Here is a 16,266-nt window from a genome sequence, read left to right on the forward strand (position 1 = left end):
TTATAGACCTCTATCATATCCCCTTTAGTAATCTCTTTTTCCAAACTGAAAAGTCCCAGTCTTATTAATCTCTCCTCGTACAGCAGCCATTCCATACCCCTAATCATTTTTGTTGCCTTTTTCTGAACCTTTTCCAATTCCAATATATCTTTTTTGAGATGGGGCGACCACATCTGCACGCAGTATTCAAGATGTGGGCATACTATGGATTTATATAGAGGCAATATGATCTATTGTGTCTTATTATCTATCCCTTTTTTATGGTTCCCAACATTGTTGGCTTTTTGGACTGCCACTGCACATTGAGTGGATGTTTTCAGAGAACTATCCACAATGACTCCAAGATCTCTTTCTTGAGTAGTAACAGCTAATTTAGACCCCATCATTTCATATGTATAGTTGGGATTAGGTTTTCCAATGTGCATTATTTTGCATTTATCAACATTGAATTTCATCTGCCATTTTGTTGCCCAGTCAGTTAGCCTTTATTATATTCTGCTATTGGCTCTGCAGGGATAAAAACATAAGAACTGCCATACTGTGTCAGGGTAAAGGTCCATCTAGCCCAGCATCCTGTCTTCTGACAGTGGCCAATGCCACTGAAATCTACAATGCCAAGAAATCTACAAGCCTGTGTCCTGTAAGACATTAGTTTTAAGCATAAGTGTAATCAAGTACAGTAGGCCAGTGACCTTTGGCATAGATAAATTGCCTGTCCATGAGATTTTGGGGAACTGAAAATAGCTTGTTTAATGACAGGAGTTGACATGAGTTTGCACTATAAGGTGGGTAGAAAGCTGGCTAGATTGTCGGGCTCAACGGGTAGTGATCAATGGCTCCATGTCTAGTTGGCAGCCGGTGTCAAGTGGAGTGCCCCAAGGGTCGGTCCTGGGGCCGGTTTTGTTCAATATCTTCATAAATGATCTGGAGGATGGTGTGGATTGCACTCTCAGCAAATTTGCGGATGATACTAAACTGGGAGGAGTGGTAGATACGCTGGAGGGGAGGGATAGGATACAGAGGGACCTAGACAAATTGGGGGATTGGGCCAAAAGAAATCTGATGAGGTTCAATAAGGATAAGTGCAGGGTCCTGCACTTAGGATGGAAGAATCCAATGCACCGCTACAGACTAGGGACCGAATGGCTAGGCAGCAGTTCTGCGGAAAAGGACCTAGGGGTGACAGTGGACGAGAAGCTGGATATGAGTCAGCAGTGTGCCCTTGTTGCCAAGAAGGCCAATGGCATTTTGGGATGTATAAGTAGGGGCATAGCGAGCAGATCGAGGGACGTGATCGTCCCCCTCTATTCGACATTGGTGAGGCCTCATCTGGAGTACTGTGTCCAGTTTTGGGCCCCACACTACAAGAAGGATGTGGATAAATTGGAGAGAGTCCAGCGAAGGGCAACAAAAATGATTAGGGGTCTGGAACACATGACTTATGAGGAGAGGCTGAGGGAGCTGGGATTGTTTAGCCTGCAGAAGAGAAGAATGAGGGGGGATTTGATAGCTGCTTTCAACTACCTGAAAGGGGGTTCCAAAGAGGATGGCTCTAGACTGTTCTCAATGGTAGCAGATGACAGAACGAGGAGTAATGGTCTCAAGTTGCAGTGGGGGAGGTTTAGATTGGATATTAGGAAAAACTTTTTCACTAAGAGGGTGGTGAAACACTGGAATGCGTTACCTAGGGCGGTGGTAGAATCTCCTTCCTTAGAGGTTTTTAAGGTCAGGCTTGACAAAGCCCTGGCTGGGATGATTTAACTGGGAATTGGTCCTGCTTCGAGCAGGGGGTTGGACTAGATGACCTTCAGGGGTCCCTTCCAACCCTGATATTCTATGATTCTATGATTCTATGTAATGTTAAAAGGCAACCACAGTAACATGGAAATGATAACCGCAAATCTGTCTGAGCAAGAGGTGATGGTTATGATAATGAGTTAAATGCCATTAATATGTTAATCTGTAGGATAAGTGCACCCCAATATTATGAGGGTGAGGAAGTTAGGTTTGGACACGGAGGAAGGCTGAGCGTTAGCATGAATATTCATTCTGGTGCTCAGGCTCTATAACAGGGCAAACCACCGTGTTGAAGGATGGTTAGCTTTCCATCCTTTAACCTTTCAGCTCTATGGTTATCTACCATCAATTGTGGGTATTGAGGAACCTGGACCATCAGACTCCTCTGGCATGCCAGGGAGTCCTTTGTCGCTTACCACCAGGTCCTTGAGGAAGGGTGTAAGTATGCAAATCTAAGAGAATATGCAAAGAACGATACCACAGATATCCTAAATACTGTACTATTCCTATCTGTTCATGTGGTTTGGTGCTTTTCTGGCTTTATTACTGACTCCAAGAAAAATCTCTGAGGCTTTGCTTTGCTCTCAGTGAGTGTCTTTGCCATATACCCTGAGGTTCCTTACGAGATATTGAACTCATTAGTTTTAGTTCTGTGTAGCCTGATTCTGGGACAAGAGCCTTCTTACCCTCAGCTCATTAATCAAATCCATTGGCAATTAATACAAGTATTAACCATTAGAAGGAGCTGGCAACAGACCGTAGCTGTGCCTACACTGGATTATTTGTCCATGTCTGGCTCTGGGTGTCTAACTCTATTCTCCTCACTCTAACCTCTGCCCCTCAAGTGTTGAACTTGGCCAGTGCTGCTTCTGTCAATGTTCTGACCAGCTAATGCGTATTGTCCCTGGCTTGTGAGGGAGTGGGGGCAGTTTCGTGTCTGACATCTAGCATCAAACACTGCAGTGTCTTGAAAGTGGGCCCGTCCTCCGAGACTGTCTCAACGTCCTCTCTAAAGCCCAGAAGGGAAATGGTGACATATGATGTTTACAAATTCTAAAAGAGGCAGATGCTGTTGACCTACATGTGTTGACTTCTAGATCTCTTCTCCAGGCTCAACAGTTCCTTCCCAAAGCCCTCTTTTTATTAAAGCCTCTCCCAGCTGAGGCATCTTCTCCTTCTCCTTGCTGGCATTTCCTGCCAGGACTTCTGCCTGGTTGTGGCACAGAGCTCCTCCAAGGTCCTACCTCCTCTTCTGCCTGGCTGTGGACAGAGCTCCACTGTGCCTCCCTCTTCTGGGACATGCCGCTTCCAGGCTTCCATCACATGACCTTGGCATCTGAATCAGCGCCAGGTCAGAGGCTTGAAACAGGGCACTGGGACATATGTATGTGGCCAAAGCCCAGTACTCCTGTTAGTGGGAGACACAGCTATGCTTTGCCAGTGTGTTAATCTTGTATCATGCTTGGAATGAATCAGGGCTCCAAGTTTTTGGGTACTTACCTGTACTGAAACCCCTTCTCCACTATGTTCAGCCACCACTACTGCTAATCCCAGTATCTGGCTCTTAAAAACCAAAATTCAGTGGGATGAGTGGACAGCTGCAAGCATCAGGCATGTTTTCTCTTCAGGCCAGCGCAGTGCTGTGGGATTCTGCAAGGAGCAATTAAAAGAATTTACAAGGCATGATGGAGTGAGAGTATTAAAATGACCAGGGCTCATTGTCATCCCTCCCTTTGTTTGCACAGCTCCTTATAGTCCTTCAATTGTTTAATGATGTTCTCTCATGCTGGGACCTTTTTTTGTCTACAGATGCCACTGCTTCTAAGCACTGTATCATGAATGAAAAGGAGGAGGGGGATGGGGGAAAGAGAAAGGAGCTGACAAAAAATATAGCAGGATGGTTCAGATTCCTTCCAGTGAATGTCAGGACTGTTGATTTGTCTCTATCTCTCCACCTGCCAGAGGCACACGGGGCTGGAGCAGGACATGATGGATAGAATGAGTTTCTGTTGACCCTGCCCTGGCTGGTGAGCTATGGGGGTCCAGGCTTCCCACTGCTGTTAGTGGGAACACGTCAGCCATTAATACCCTTTGTCGAGGACTGTGTGGTGTAAGAGTTCAAAGTGGGCTCCAGGCTTTAGGAAAAGGAAACTGAGATCTCTCTCTCTCTCTAGCTTCCTGAGGCGTCTCTGTGCAGTGTTGCTTTCTGGAGAGCACTTCCTTTGGTCTCTCTCCATCCTTCTGTGGGAGAGGCCCAGGAGTCCTGCTTTAGTCTGCAACACTGAGAGCAATTATTGTAAAAATGAGTGAGGTTTGCCGGCTCCTGCCTGGCTACATCATCATCTTCATTTGCTGCTTCCAGACACCCTTTTTTTTTTTTTTTTTTTTACTGGACTCCTTTTATCTTTTCTCCACCACTGCCTCTGTTTTTCTTCTTATTCACTGCTTTGAAGGCAGCAGGAGAGAAAGGCACAGGCTCTGCTTTGCTACAGGGCCCTGGCTGCCAATATTAGCTGTTCGTGGAGCTGTAACTCTAGGTTGCATTCCCAATTTCAGGGGAGTGAGCAGGTTCCCTCCCCCCCCCCCGCCTCAGCCTGCTAGTGACATTACAAGAGTTTTGGATGAACAGAGGCAACTTTGTTGACTCTGTGTGTGTCCCCCACACCACACTTCCTCTTTCTGCTTACTGATGGAGTGAGCTGACTAAACCCCTTGTGGCAACAGGTGGCTTTCATTTACAGTGTCTGCTGTGGGATACATTGTGCCTTTATCCATAGCCCTGAGTAAGGGATACCTGTGCGGTTTTAACATCAACAGATCCTGGTTGCCCATGGGTGGGATTGAACCAGGGACCTCCGGAGCTTAGTGCATGAGCCTCTACTGCATGAGCTAAAAGCCCGCTGGCTGTTAGCTAAGGCTGTAGAGCAGACTCATTTCACTCATACTCACTCACTCACTGTCTGCGTGCGCCACTAGATGGGACAGAACACCACACCCAGGAGGTGTGTGGGTTACACTGTGCTACTCCAGGAAGCATCCTCAAGTCACAATTCCCTTGCTGACTCCCTTTGCTCTGGAGAGGGAGTCAGTTGGTGCTGGTCTGTACCAGAGTCTAATTACAACCCCTTGACACTGGCTCAGCTGTGCTGGCCAGTGTGCCGGGGCATATACCTCTAAGCCTCCACCAGCTGAATGTCTCTCTGCTCCAGAGTGGGAGTAAGCAGACATGCTTATCCTCCTATGCCTGGATCCAAGGTCCTGGTAGCCCAAGCAGACTTGTGAGGGGTGGATGGGTCTGGCATCCGTTTGTGGGGGCACAATCCAAATCACAGTCTAGCCTTATAAACCATCCTGAACTAAAAGAGCCATTAGGAACTCAGTAATGGATCCCTTAATCAGACTGGTGAGTGATTATACTGGTGCAAAGAGTCCTACAGAAACTCTTGCTCGCATTGGGGAGGAGATACTCAGGCAAGGGGACACACTGGAGTCTGGGATGCACCACCTGTCCCTTTTATTTGGAAAACAGGCAGCCTATTTCAAAACAGTATTTAGGCTGTAACCCCATCCATATCCCACTCCCAGACTCTGGCTATGTTCACCTTCTATATAAAGGCATGACATATGGGCCCTTTTATTGACATACTCCTGTACTGTACTAGAAGAGAAAAGATTAGGTTTCCTTGGAGGAGCTGGAATAACTTCCCTGTGGATATAAAAAGCATGAAATGGGCCCTGTGGGGGTAGGCTTTGCCATAATGAACTGCTTATAGTCAATAAGCCTTTTCCTAGTAGCTTACCTGGACTGGAACACCTCAGGCCCTGCTTGGCAGAAAACAGGGGTCTTGTAGCTTTCCCCACGCCGGTTCTGCATGTCTCCAGGGATCAGCTCCAGTGAAGCAGAACAGCGGGCTCTCAACTAAAGAATTTGTTTTCCTTGGCCACATGTCTCCTTCCCCAATATACTGTAACAAATCCATCCGCTGCACACGTACAAAACAGATGTTAATACCTGAGACATATTGTATCACGGACAGAGCCCAGTATAGGTTACTCCAAAATCATTAGTCCCTACCATCTGAGCTATCAGAGTTCTGTTTAGACTTCACTTAGGGCCTGATTCTGGTCTCACTTACATGACTGTTAATCAGGACTGAATCCACTGCAGTAAGCAAAGGGTATCAAACTAGTGTAAGATCTGAATTCAGGCCTTTCCCCTGAGGAGGCCAGCTGGCAAGGCCCCCTGGCAGTCTATTAGCCAAAACTTTCCAGTGGCCTGGCACCAAATACAAATGTGATCTGTCACTTTTGAGACCTGTAAATGCATTTAACTTTGGCCCAGAGAAAACAGACAAGTATGTTGGTGGGTGTAGCAGGGGAATTGCTGTTTCGGAGATGTTGTCATGCTCCTATACATTTTTTAAAAAGAGGTGTGTGTGTGTGTAAGGGCGATTTGGACAGAGTTTTTTGGCTATTAACTATTTAATGATTTTATGCAGTAACGCCTAGCGGGCTCAAGCACGGACAGGCCCCAATGTGCTAAGGGCTTCAGAAAACATGTAAATTTCAGCCCCTGCCCCAGAGAGTTTACAATCTACAAGACTTAACAAGTGAATGAGACACAAAAAGGGGTTCAGGTGTAGGAGAGGATGGGGTAAAAGTTTTAGCACAGACTAGTGTTCTGTGTGGCTCTCAGCTGAGCAGTAGCTGTAATCCGTTCATAAGGTGAATACTGTGTAAGAATAAAATAAAAAATCTTGAGCTATTTTCCCATTGTGAATCATTGAGCACATATGCTCGGGGCATTCCATCTAGGTTTTAGCCTGTAGACTGTGTGTGTCTGCAGCAGGCAAAAATACCTTGTAAAGTCCACAACTGGTACTTAGTAGAGTATTTTAGAACTGCTACAATTTGGCAGGAGACCAGTAATAGCTCGTTTTAGACAGTCTGCCATGGACACATCTACAAAAGAGATCCTTCTGACAGATGCGTGGTCTCAGCATTAGGCCAGGGAGCAGGGAATTGCTGAATTCTGAATCTGACCATTTCTATCAGTTTGATCTGTGGGTGGGTGTAGATCTATTACGTGCACAAAAGTACAGTAGCAGAATATTATTAAAGTTGCAAAGTGAAGCATTCAAAAGTTAGAAAAGGCCAAAATAAAGGTTGCCTGTGTACGTTCATTTGGCCTTTTTGCTTCATATAGCACATGCACGTCCTTAATTACAACGTTATATGCTATTTTCACCCCCCACCGAAGTCCTGCCTCATTCAGTGCACAGGAAGGACAGTGCTCCCTTTAACCATCAGTTATTCAATATTTTGTTTTATTGTCCTGGTTCAATGTGTGGCCTTGGCCTTATTCATTTACTGTAAACTATTCAAAACCTGCCCTGAAGACAGAATTATGAATTTCCTCATGGATTTTTTTATGGTGCTCATCTGAATACTTCAAATCCCTGTGAGGCGAGGGTGTGGCATTATCCCCATTTTACAGCTGGGAGACTGAAGCACAGAGACATTAAGGTCAAAAGTATCCATTAATTTTAGGTGCCCAATCTGAGACACCTAAGACCTTATTTTTCAAAGGGCTAGGCATTATATAGCCCTTTTAAGCACAGCACCCACTGACATCTGCCACAGCTGTAAGTACTCAGCACTTCTGCAGATCAGCCCCAGGGTAGCAAGTTAGGTACCCAGGAAATGAGGAACTTACAATTAGTGACCGCTTGTGAGAAGTTGGTTTCAGTGACTTGCCCAGCATCACATAGGAACTCTTTGCCAGAGGCAGAGAGAGAATCATATTCTCCAGGGCAGCATTCAACTGCATTAACCAGGAGACTGTCCTTTCTCTTCCTGCAGTCTTCTCCCTCATTTCCTACGCACCTTCCAACTTCTGCAACTAATGAGGCAGGGTCAAACAAACAGCCTTCATTGCACAGCCCTCATTCATCCCCAGAGCAGGTCCAGCTGGTCACACACACACAAGCTGTGAGGGGATGGAGCATTCACAGCATGGTCAGCACTAGGAGGAACGAAAGGCTCTTGTGCTGAATGAGGATGGAATCTTTGGCGATTTCAGCTGTTAAAATCTAGCAAGTGTCAACTGAGCATATGCAATGTGATTTTCCAGAAACTTATCATTTGGGCAGATTTTCTCAGGGATGGCAAATCTCAGGTCCCTGCTCCAAAGCAGGAAAGTACCACAGCTATTCAAAGAAAAGGTCACCAGAATTTCTTAACATGGGCAAAACAACATATTTTTTCCTAGATCCTCAAACAGCTGGACTGTTTTGGCTGAAATTTCTGACCCCACACACACCCCCACAAAAAATCCCAGACTGAGGCAGATACATGGCATGGAAAATGTCAGTCTAAATGGTTAAAGTTTGGCAAAGTTATAAATCTCTGAAAACAGGATCTAATAATGTGAAGTGTCAGACAACTTTAATAATAGGTCGTGTTACCAACCCCACCAGTAAAATGTATATGTAAAAGGGTGAGGAGGGGTATTGAATGGTACTTAATAATACTTCACAAGGGATTAATTAGATTACTAGATATTGTTATTATTATTTTATTATTAAACTCATGTGGGTGTCCTGAAGTTGTGTAACAAAGACCCACCACAGGTGAGTTTTTTGTAAATGCATCATACACACAAAATGTAATGATAATAAAATACAAGAAGAGAGCTAATAGCAGGGGTGTGTAATCTGATGAGACAGTGGCTTTGTCCATCTTGGCTAACACTTACATTCCCAGGTTTAGATGGACTGTACCCCAGATTAATTCCATGCCCTCTTTAACACATCTGCAGTAGCCATAGCACTTCACACCACTGTCTGTGTCTGTCAGCATCCAGTTCACGTATCGCCCTCCACACCATTCTTACAACTCCAAGGATCAGTGGCTTTCTGGCTGTGGGACTCTGAAATTTATCAATGCTTCTTCTAATCCATCTGGATTAGATCTGATTAAACTGGGATTTAGGCTCTTGAATCATTTAGGCCCTTCTGAAAATTTTATCCAAGGTCTTGTAGAGAGACAAGGTCTTGTAGAGAGAGGCCTGAGTATATCCCTGGGGGCCTTTAGACAGCAAAGATGGACATTTTCAGGATTGTGAAGTGACTGGGATACTGGTGTTGTTGTTTGCGGATGTAAGTGAAATGCTGGTGCTCCTTTGTATATTAGAATTAGCCGGGAGTAAGTAGTTCTTCTTACTATTGTTTATATTACCGTAGCACCCAGAGGCCCCAGGCGTGATCAGGGCACTGTTATGCTAGGGGATACCTGCTTCCTGCTCTAAAGGCTTTATAATCTAATTTGAGACAGGAAACAACCATTAAATATAATAAACGAGAAAGGGAGGACGGACTGGAGAAAGTGTTCAGATAGGGCAGTGGTGCACTCATTGATAGTTCTGAGTCATTTGAAGGTCACTCCCCTCCCCATTTCCCCTTTATAAATAAATTTATAATAAATCTCTCATTTATAAATAAATGAAGTCAGTGTCTGTGGCTGCCACTCGTGCCAGCCCTCACTGCTTGGCTGACTTCTTATAGGCATCACAGCAGGAGTTTGGTCTTGAGGATGCATTTGGAAGGGATCAGTCATTATGGGCCCATCTTTACTCTAGTACAGACTTTCTGAAGTTCTGCAATGCATGGAGCTTCTCATACAACCCACACCAAAGTCCATAGGAGTCTTTTCATTGACTATTGTGGGCTACGGATCAGGCCTGTAATGCCTTAGATATGCCTTAGATGCTATCAGAAGAATCTTTTAGAAAGCTTCAAACAAAGGTATGTGGAAATGCAGACTGATAAAAATTCTCTCCTCCACCTCTCTTTTATTGGTCCACTTCCTGCTCATCAGCAATAATTTAGATAATTAAATTGCCTAGTTGAGTAGTCTGAAGACACACACACAGCAAGCCGGCTATACTGAGATGCAGAATTTATTAACGTGCTGTATTATTTTTCTGAAGTGCTATATAATTAGACACCATGCTTCTACCTCAGGCTAACCTCTTCTTTAGAGCTGATGGATACTGAAGACATTCATCAGGGTGACAATGAAAAGTCATGTAATGAATGCAGAGTACTTGGGACATTAAATTTACATGGCCCGTTGTCACATTTAGTGGCACAGGAGTAACGGGATGAAATTAAGCAATGAATAAAAAACTGGACTCAGCAGGAAGAGGAATGTTCCAATTTATGTGATCTGTTCTATTGTCCCATTCCAGCAAACGTGCAAGGATCTTGCCTGAGTGATACAACCATGTCCATAACTAGGCATGTTCCTTACATTTCATCCTGAATAATTGATCTTTGCAGCATCAGTGTGTGAGCTGTGTATGTTTGCCGCTATCAGGTGGAAATAGTCTTCAGAGAAGCAGTGGAAATCCCATCACTCAAATAATTGAAACTGGTCAAAGTACTAGAAGATATCTGGTAGGGAATAATGGAATAGATGGCCTAATACGTCTTTTTCCATCTCTAACTTCTGCACTGTATCTGATATTTCTTAAAGTTTGCCGTAAAAGCAGAAGCCTGAAGGCCCCGAATTAAACTGTTTTGAATTTAAGTACCTTCTACTCCAGGGATCAGCAACCTTTGGCACGCGGCATGCCAGGGTAAGCCCCCTGGTGGGCCGGGCTGGTTTATTTACCTGCCGCATCCACAGGTTAGGCTGATCGCATTGAACGAATTCAGAGAATCACATGGCAGATGCTGTCATCTCTCTCACCTCTGGAACATGAGAGACAACCCACAGTGTGACTACAGACACAGAGATGGATGAAGCTTCTGTGGGGCCCTGGGCCAGAGCAAGTGGGGGGCCCCTCCCCACCCCTTCCACCTGCAGTGCCCCCCTCTGCTGGGGAAATGGGTTGGGGTGCAGGGGCTTACCCTGCCCAGCACTCCAGGAGGAGAGCCAGGCAGGCGGAGCGGGGCAAGCCCCCATGTCCTGACCCTACTTCCTGGCAGGATCACTGGGCAGGTGGAGTGGGCCAAGACCCCGCACTCCCACCCCGCTCCCTAGCAGGAGCTCTGGGCAGGCGGGTGGAGCGGGTTGGGGTGTGAGGGCACCCACTTTTCTGGGGGCCCTGGGCATGGGCCCCATTAGGCCAGTGGCTAATCGGCCACTGTATCAACACCAATCAAACTATGGACTATATTGTAAATCAGTGCCCAGTTCTATCGTTTACCAATAGCATCTAAGACTTGCACTAATAAACTTCTGGAGCTACCTACCCACTGGCTCACTAATGTGGACATGGTTATTTGAACGTTGCTAATCATTTTTCTTTGCCATACAGAAGAGGAGGAAGAAGACGCTCTTGCTCCTGGATCTCTCCAAAACGAAAACTTTCCCATCTCTGTCATGCACCTCTTTATCCCTCTGTCTAGGAAGGGCCTGAGAGAGAAGAAAAAAAAGAGATTTTCCACTGTAGCCTCAGAGTCGGCAAATTCTGACTTTAGTAAACTAAAATGGGAATGACTTCCACAGTAGAAGACCCCTCACTGAAAATACCTTGCCTCCAGCTTTGCTATATTAGTATATGTGGAAGTGTAACTTTATTGAGATAAGTAATCCTATTGACTTCAGTGTGACAGACCACTCAAGATAAAGTATTACACCTGTGTAAAAGTTTGCAGAATCAGGGCCTCAGTTAATTCCTCCATATATAAAACAGACAATAGGACATATTTTTGCACAACTAACCCTCTCTACTCAAATGAGGCCCAGGTTTAGAACAAAAAGGGTTTGGAGCTATGTAAGTATATTGAATAGTCACAGCACCTGCCTAGATTTGGAGCAGGTGTTCAGGTTCACTATTTTCCCCCTTGACATAAAAAATTATTTTGAAATATCTTTTAAGATTCATGAAGTGGCACTTAATTCTTCAAATGTTTAGCAGGGAGGAATCCCCAGATCCCATCCCCCATTTTTGTCTTTAATTTACATAAACCAGAATGCTCCAGCCTGGTCATGTATGATTTTTGGCAGGTATGATGGTCCTCTGGGAGTGAAAGACTCTTACATGCTACATGAGGCACATGACTTACGAGGAGAGGCTGAGGGAACTGGGGTTATTTAGTCTGAAGAAAAGAAGAATGAGGGGGAATTTGATAGCAGCCTTCAACTACCTGAAGGGGGGTTCCAAAGTGGATGGAGCTTGGCTGTTCTCACTGATGGCAGATGACAGAACGAGGAGTAATGGTCTCAAGTTACAGTGGGGGAGGTCTAGGTTGGATATTTAGGAAAAACTATTTCACTAGGAGGGTGGTGAAGCATTGGGAAGGGGTTACCTAGGGAGGAGGTGGAATCTCCATCCTTAGAGGTTTTTAAGGCCCAGCTTGACAAAGCCCTGGCTGGGATGATTTAGTTGGGGTTGGCCCTGCTTTGTGCAGGGGGTTGGACTAGATGACCTGCTCAGGTCCCTTCCAAACCTGATATTCTATGATTCTATGAATATCAGAGTTTTCAAATAAGTTAAAAAATCGGGCTGAAAACTCTCATAGCCATTTTCAATATCATTGGCTCTGATTGGAATTTCAGTCGTGGGGGCTATCTAAAAGTACACTCTGACTACAAGTGTACAAGCTATTTCAATTCAGTTATCACTATGCGCCCTTCTCTAGTGCCAGAGTTTCTGAACCTCGTGCCATAGTGACACCTGCTGGAAAAATTTGGAACACCAGCACCTATCTGGCCTCAAGGCTGCAACCCACCAAGGATAGATAACTCTTGCATCAATAACATTCACCAGCATAAAGAAAAGGAGTACTTGTGGCACCTTAGAGACTAACCAATTTATTTGAGCAAAAGCTTTCGTGAGCTACAGCTCAGTTCATCGGATGAAGTGAGCTGTAGCTCATGAAAACTTATGCTCAAATAAATTGGTTAGTCTCTAAGGTGCCACAAGTACTCCTTTTCTTTTTGTGAATACAGACTAACATGGCTGCTGCTCTGAAACCATTCACCAGCATGTTTGATTTGGGATCCTTCAGATTCCAGTGGCCAGTTAACCCAAGCAGGTTCTTAAGCATTTACATTTCAGGTGTCTGCTGAGAATGAGCAATTCTATTTTATTGCATTTATTTTCTGATACACTGTCACCTCCAAAATGTTATTTCTAATGAACGTAGGAGGATGTGTGAGAAGCATTGCTTCTCCATGCCCATATGTGATATCCGCTATGGGATATACAGCACCCAATTCTTCCTGCCGTTACACAGGTGTAATGAGAGTTTTATCTGTACAAATGGGCTCTTAGATTTTGCTTCCCCAGCCCATATTATGTCTTCATTTACTTTAGAGGAACATTGATCTATCTTGACAAAGTTTAGACCTGCCAATATTATTTTTAAGTATAGCCTTGGCACCTCTACAATTATTCTGATATGTGTTTTCCACCAAAACAAATGGTTCAAAGAGGAAAATAAATAGCCCAGTACTCAGGATCAATGCTACAATAATAAACCAGCATGCACAGCCCATCACTTCCGTGTCGCAATCTCGCAACAGGCAATCCATGTGCATGTAAGTGATGGAGGAAACACAAATTCAGTGAGGCAACAAGCCTGAGGAGTCTCTGTACACTGATGAGGAAAATGTGGTTTTAGAAGCTTTGAGAGTATCTTTTAAAATGTTTCCTTAGACTGGAAGCAGTTCAGAGTGGTGCTGTCTGCCTGTATTTGGATAGACAACATCAACTGCACTGTGAGCCGTACTGTAAAACAAATAATTATAAGGAGCACAGTTAAAGATTCACCAAATGTGTTTTTGATTAAAAAAACATGGAGCTGGCCCAGTATTAAAAAACTTTAGCAAATCTTTACCGAATCCGGTTGAATTTCTAGTTTGTATCAAAACCAGGTGAGTTTTCAGTGGTTTCCTCTAAACTAAATCAAAATAAGCCCACTCTTAAACCAAATTAAGATTGTCCCCTACAGTAGTTTTCACTGATTTAATCTAATTGGTGTAAAATAACACTTCTGGACCTGGTCTATACTGACATAGCAATGTCAGTTAGGGGTGTGAAAAATCCACACCCCTGACCGATGTAGCTATGCTGACCTGAGCCCCACTGTAGACACAGCTATGTCGATGGAAGAATCCTTCTGTTGACATAGCTACCATTGCTCAGGGAGTTGGTATTCCTAGGAAAAAACCCTTCCATTAGTTTAGGCTCCGTCTACGCTCTGGGGTTTTGCTGTCATAGCTACGGTGACCTAGCTATGCCAGTATAGTCTCCATAGTGTAGACATACCCTAAGTTAAACTGGTGCAACCATCTCATGTAGATAAGGCCAAAGGTACCTGATGGTGAGGCATTCATATATGAATAGTACTCAGTATTATTAGCACACAGCAGTTCTGACTTCTAAGAACTCAAAGTGGTCACTGGTAAGATAGCAACGGGCTGTGTATGATATGCAGTAAACGTTATCTCTGACCTGAGTTGTGTGCTTCCTAAGGTGGATACATGAGAGGCTCAAGTCAGGAGTGGTTTCCAGTCTGCTGCATTGATTGTGCTGTTGCTGATGGGCTCATTTAAACTAAAATAATCTAGTAATCTCTCCTTTTCAGACAACTCGGGCTGCTCTGCATTGGCAGGACCCCGAGAAAAGACCTTAGCTTTTGAAAAGTAGGTGAACTCCTTGCCTCTTTGTCTCGGTACAGCCCGTGCCTATTCAAGTAAAACGAGAGCCAGAGGAGACGACCCTAAATGTGCAGTTCCCAGAGCTTGTATTGTTGCTTTTGTCTCCTCCAGTCTTGTGCTTCTGTTAGTTAATAAACTCTCTCCAATTTCCTCTTCTTTTTTTTTCTAGGCAAGGGATGGATTTATAGTCCGTTTCTCACCACGGCGAAGAGGTGAGCGCGTCTGAGAAGAAGGGAGCTATGCCCCTTACGGGAAGATATCGAGTGCCTTACGTCTTGATTCTTCTTGCACTCCTCTGGGGTGGAGAGAGAATTCAGGCACAAAGAGCAGGTATGTGCTGATGCTCCTGGGACAACCGAGTATTGAAAAGCTACCTAGATTTTTACTTTGCTTGGGGCATTACTCTTGTAGAAGAAGCTAGCAATGTACCCACCCTTACAAATATAGTAAGCAGACCTCACGGAGACGGGGTAGCTTAGTGCTGAAAAAATCTGGACTTAATTAGAATCCTGTAACCACTACAAGACCAGGACGTAGCAGGGTTAGTTCAGACTTTCAGTCTTGCAGGCTAGCCTGAGTTGCATGCAGTTTACACTGTACAGGCGTGATCCAAACCCCATTGAAGTCAGTATCAGTGTTTCCATTGCCTTCAATGGGCTTTGAATCAGATCTTCAGGGTCTTTTAGACGACACTTTAAAAACTCGGATATCCTGGCCTTTTTCACAAGAGACAGGGCCCTCTGGTGTCCTTAGCTAATTTTATTCTAAAATGAGAGGAAACTGTAGCCACCCCTCTGAAACTCAGTAGCAGCTGCTCTCAGTATAGGAACTACAGATGTAGTTTGTGCAACACTTTGGGGTGAAAGATGCTATATAAATGTAAACTTTTATCATTAAATGAGCAAATAATTAGTAAAAAAAAAAAGAATAAACGGTCTCTTTTTCTGTTTGCAAACAGGTCATGATGGTGTCAAACTTACTGGTTTGTTGAGCAAAGCATTTCAGTATTAATTCTGGGCCTGTAGTTTGTCTGTGAGCTGTTTTGCTTGGAGATAGGTCACATGGAAAGATTCTGTTTGCTGACTGGATGGCCCCTAACCCTTAGAATCATGTTTCCATTGACCATGTTTCCTGGTAATAATCCCCATCATTTCTTTCTGCCAGTAAACAATTTTGTTATAATATTCTGAGAAACAAGGAAAAGATTCTCTATACAGTGGAAAGGAATATGTTTAAAGATCTGGACCAGTATTCACCGAAAACCTTTTTGCAGCATTTGCTTTGCTCTGTCAAGTATATAAACAAAGAATCACTGACCCATCAAGGATTAGCCCTGTTAAACATAGGATTTTCCTGTATTAATTCCTGAATACACCTCAGTAGCTTTACCTCAACAACCTTGTTTTGTGGACAGTCACCCCTGAATGGAGAAGGGATTCCTTCTCTCTGCTCTGTATGGTTTTAAATTACACTTACTATCCCTGCTGAGATGTGCTAAAAGAAGCAACCTGCATAGACATTGCTGAATATGTTTAAACCTTTTGTGTTCTTCAGTTAGCTCTGCTTAACCCCTTTTTGTCCAGACAGAATAGATTAATGATGCTGGACTTTTCCCGTAGCCTTTAGAGCTGAGGACCACTTTGGTTGAATTTTACAGTTAAATGACACATAATGTCTATCTATTATGCAGGGAACGGAACAGAACAAAACTCGGCATTCTAACTGAGATATATGCACATAGCTTAATTGGTGTCTCATAGCATCAAACCCACATGTTCCAGCCAGCATGCGCCC

General features: G+C 44.3%; 1 protein-coding gene across 1 annotated transcript in view; it reads left to right on the top strand.

Annotated features, from left to right (window-relative positions):
- The window catches only part of COL22A1 (collagen type XXII alpha 1 chain), a 327,228-nt gene that overhangs the window by 16,186 nt on the left and 294,776 nt on the right, over positions 1-16,266 (top strand). Inside the window, exon 2 of the mRNA XM_048837254.2 lies at positions 14,642-14,802. Coding sequence (XP_048693211.2) covers positions 14,712-14,802 — 91 coding nt within the window. The 5' untranslated portion in view covers positions 14,642-14,711. The remainder of the gene's footprint in view (positions 1-14,641; positions 14,803-16,266) is intronic.

Source organism: Caretta caretta, chromosome 2, assembly GCF_965140235.1.
Source record: "Caretta caretta isolate rCarCar2 chromosome 2, rCarCar1.hap1, whole genome shotgun sequence".
Lineage (NCBI taxonomy): Eukaryota > Metazoa > Chordata > Testudines > Cheloniidae > Caretta > Caretta caretta.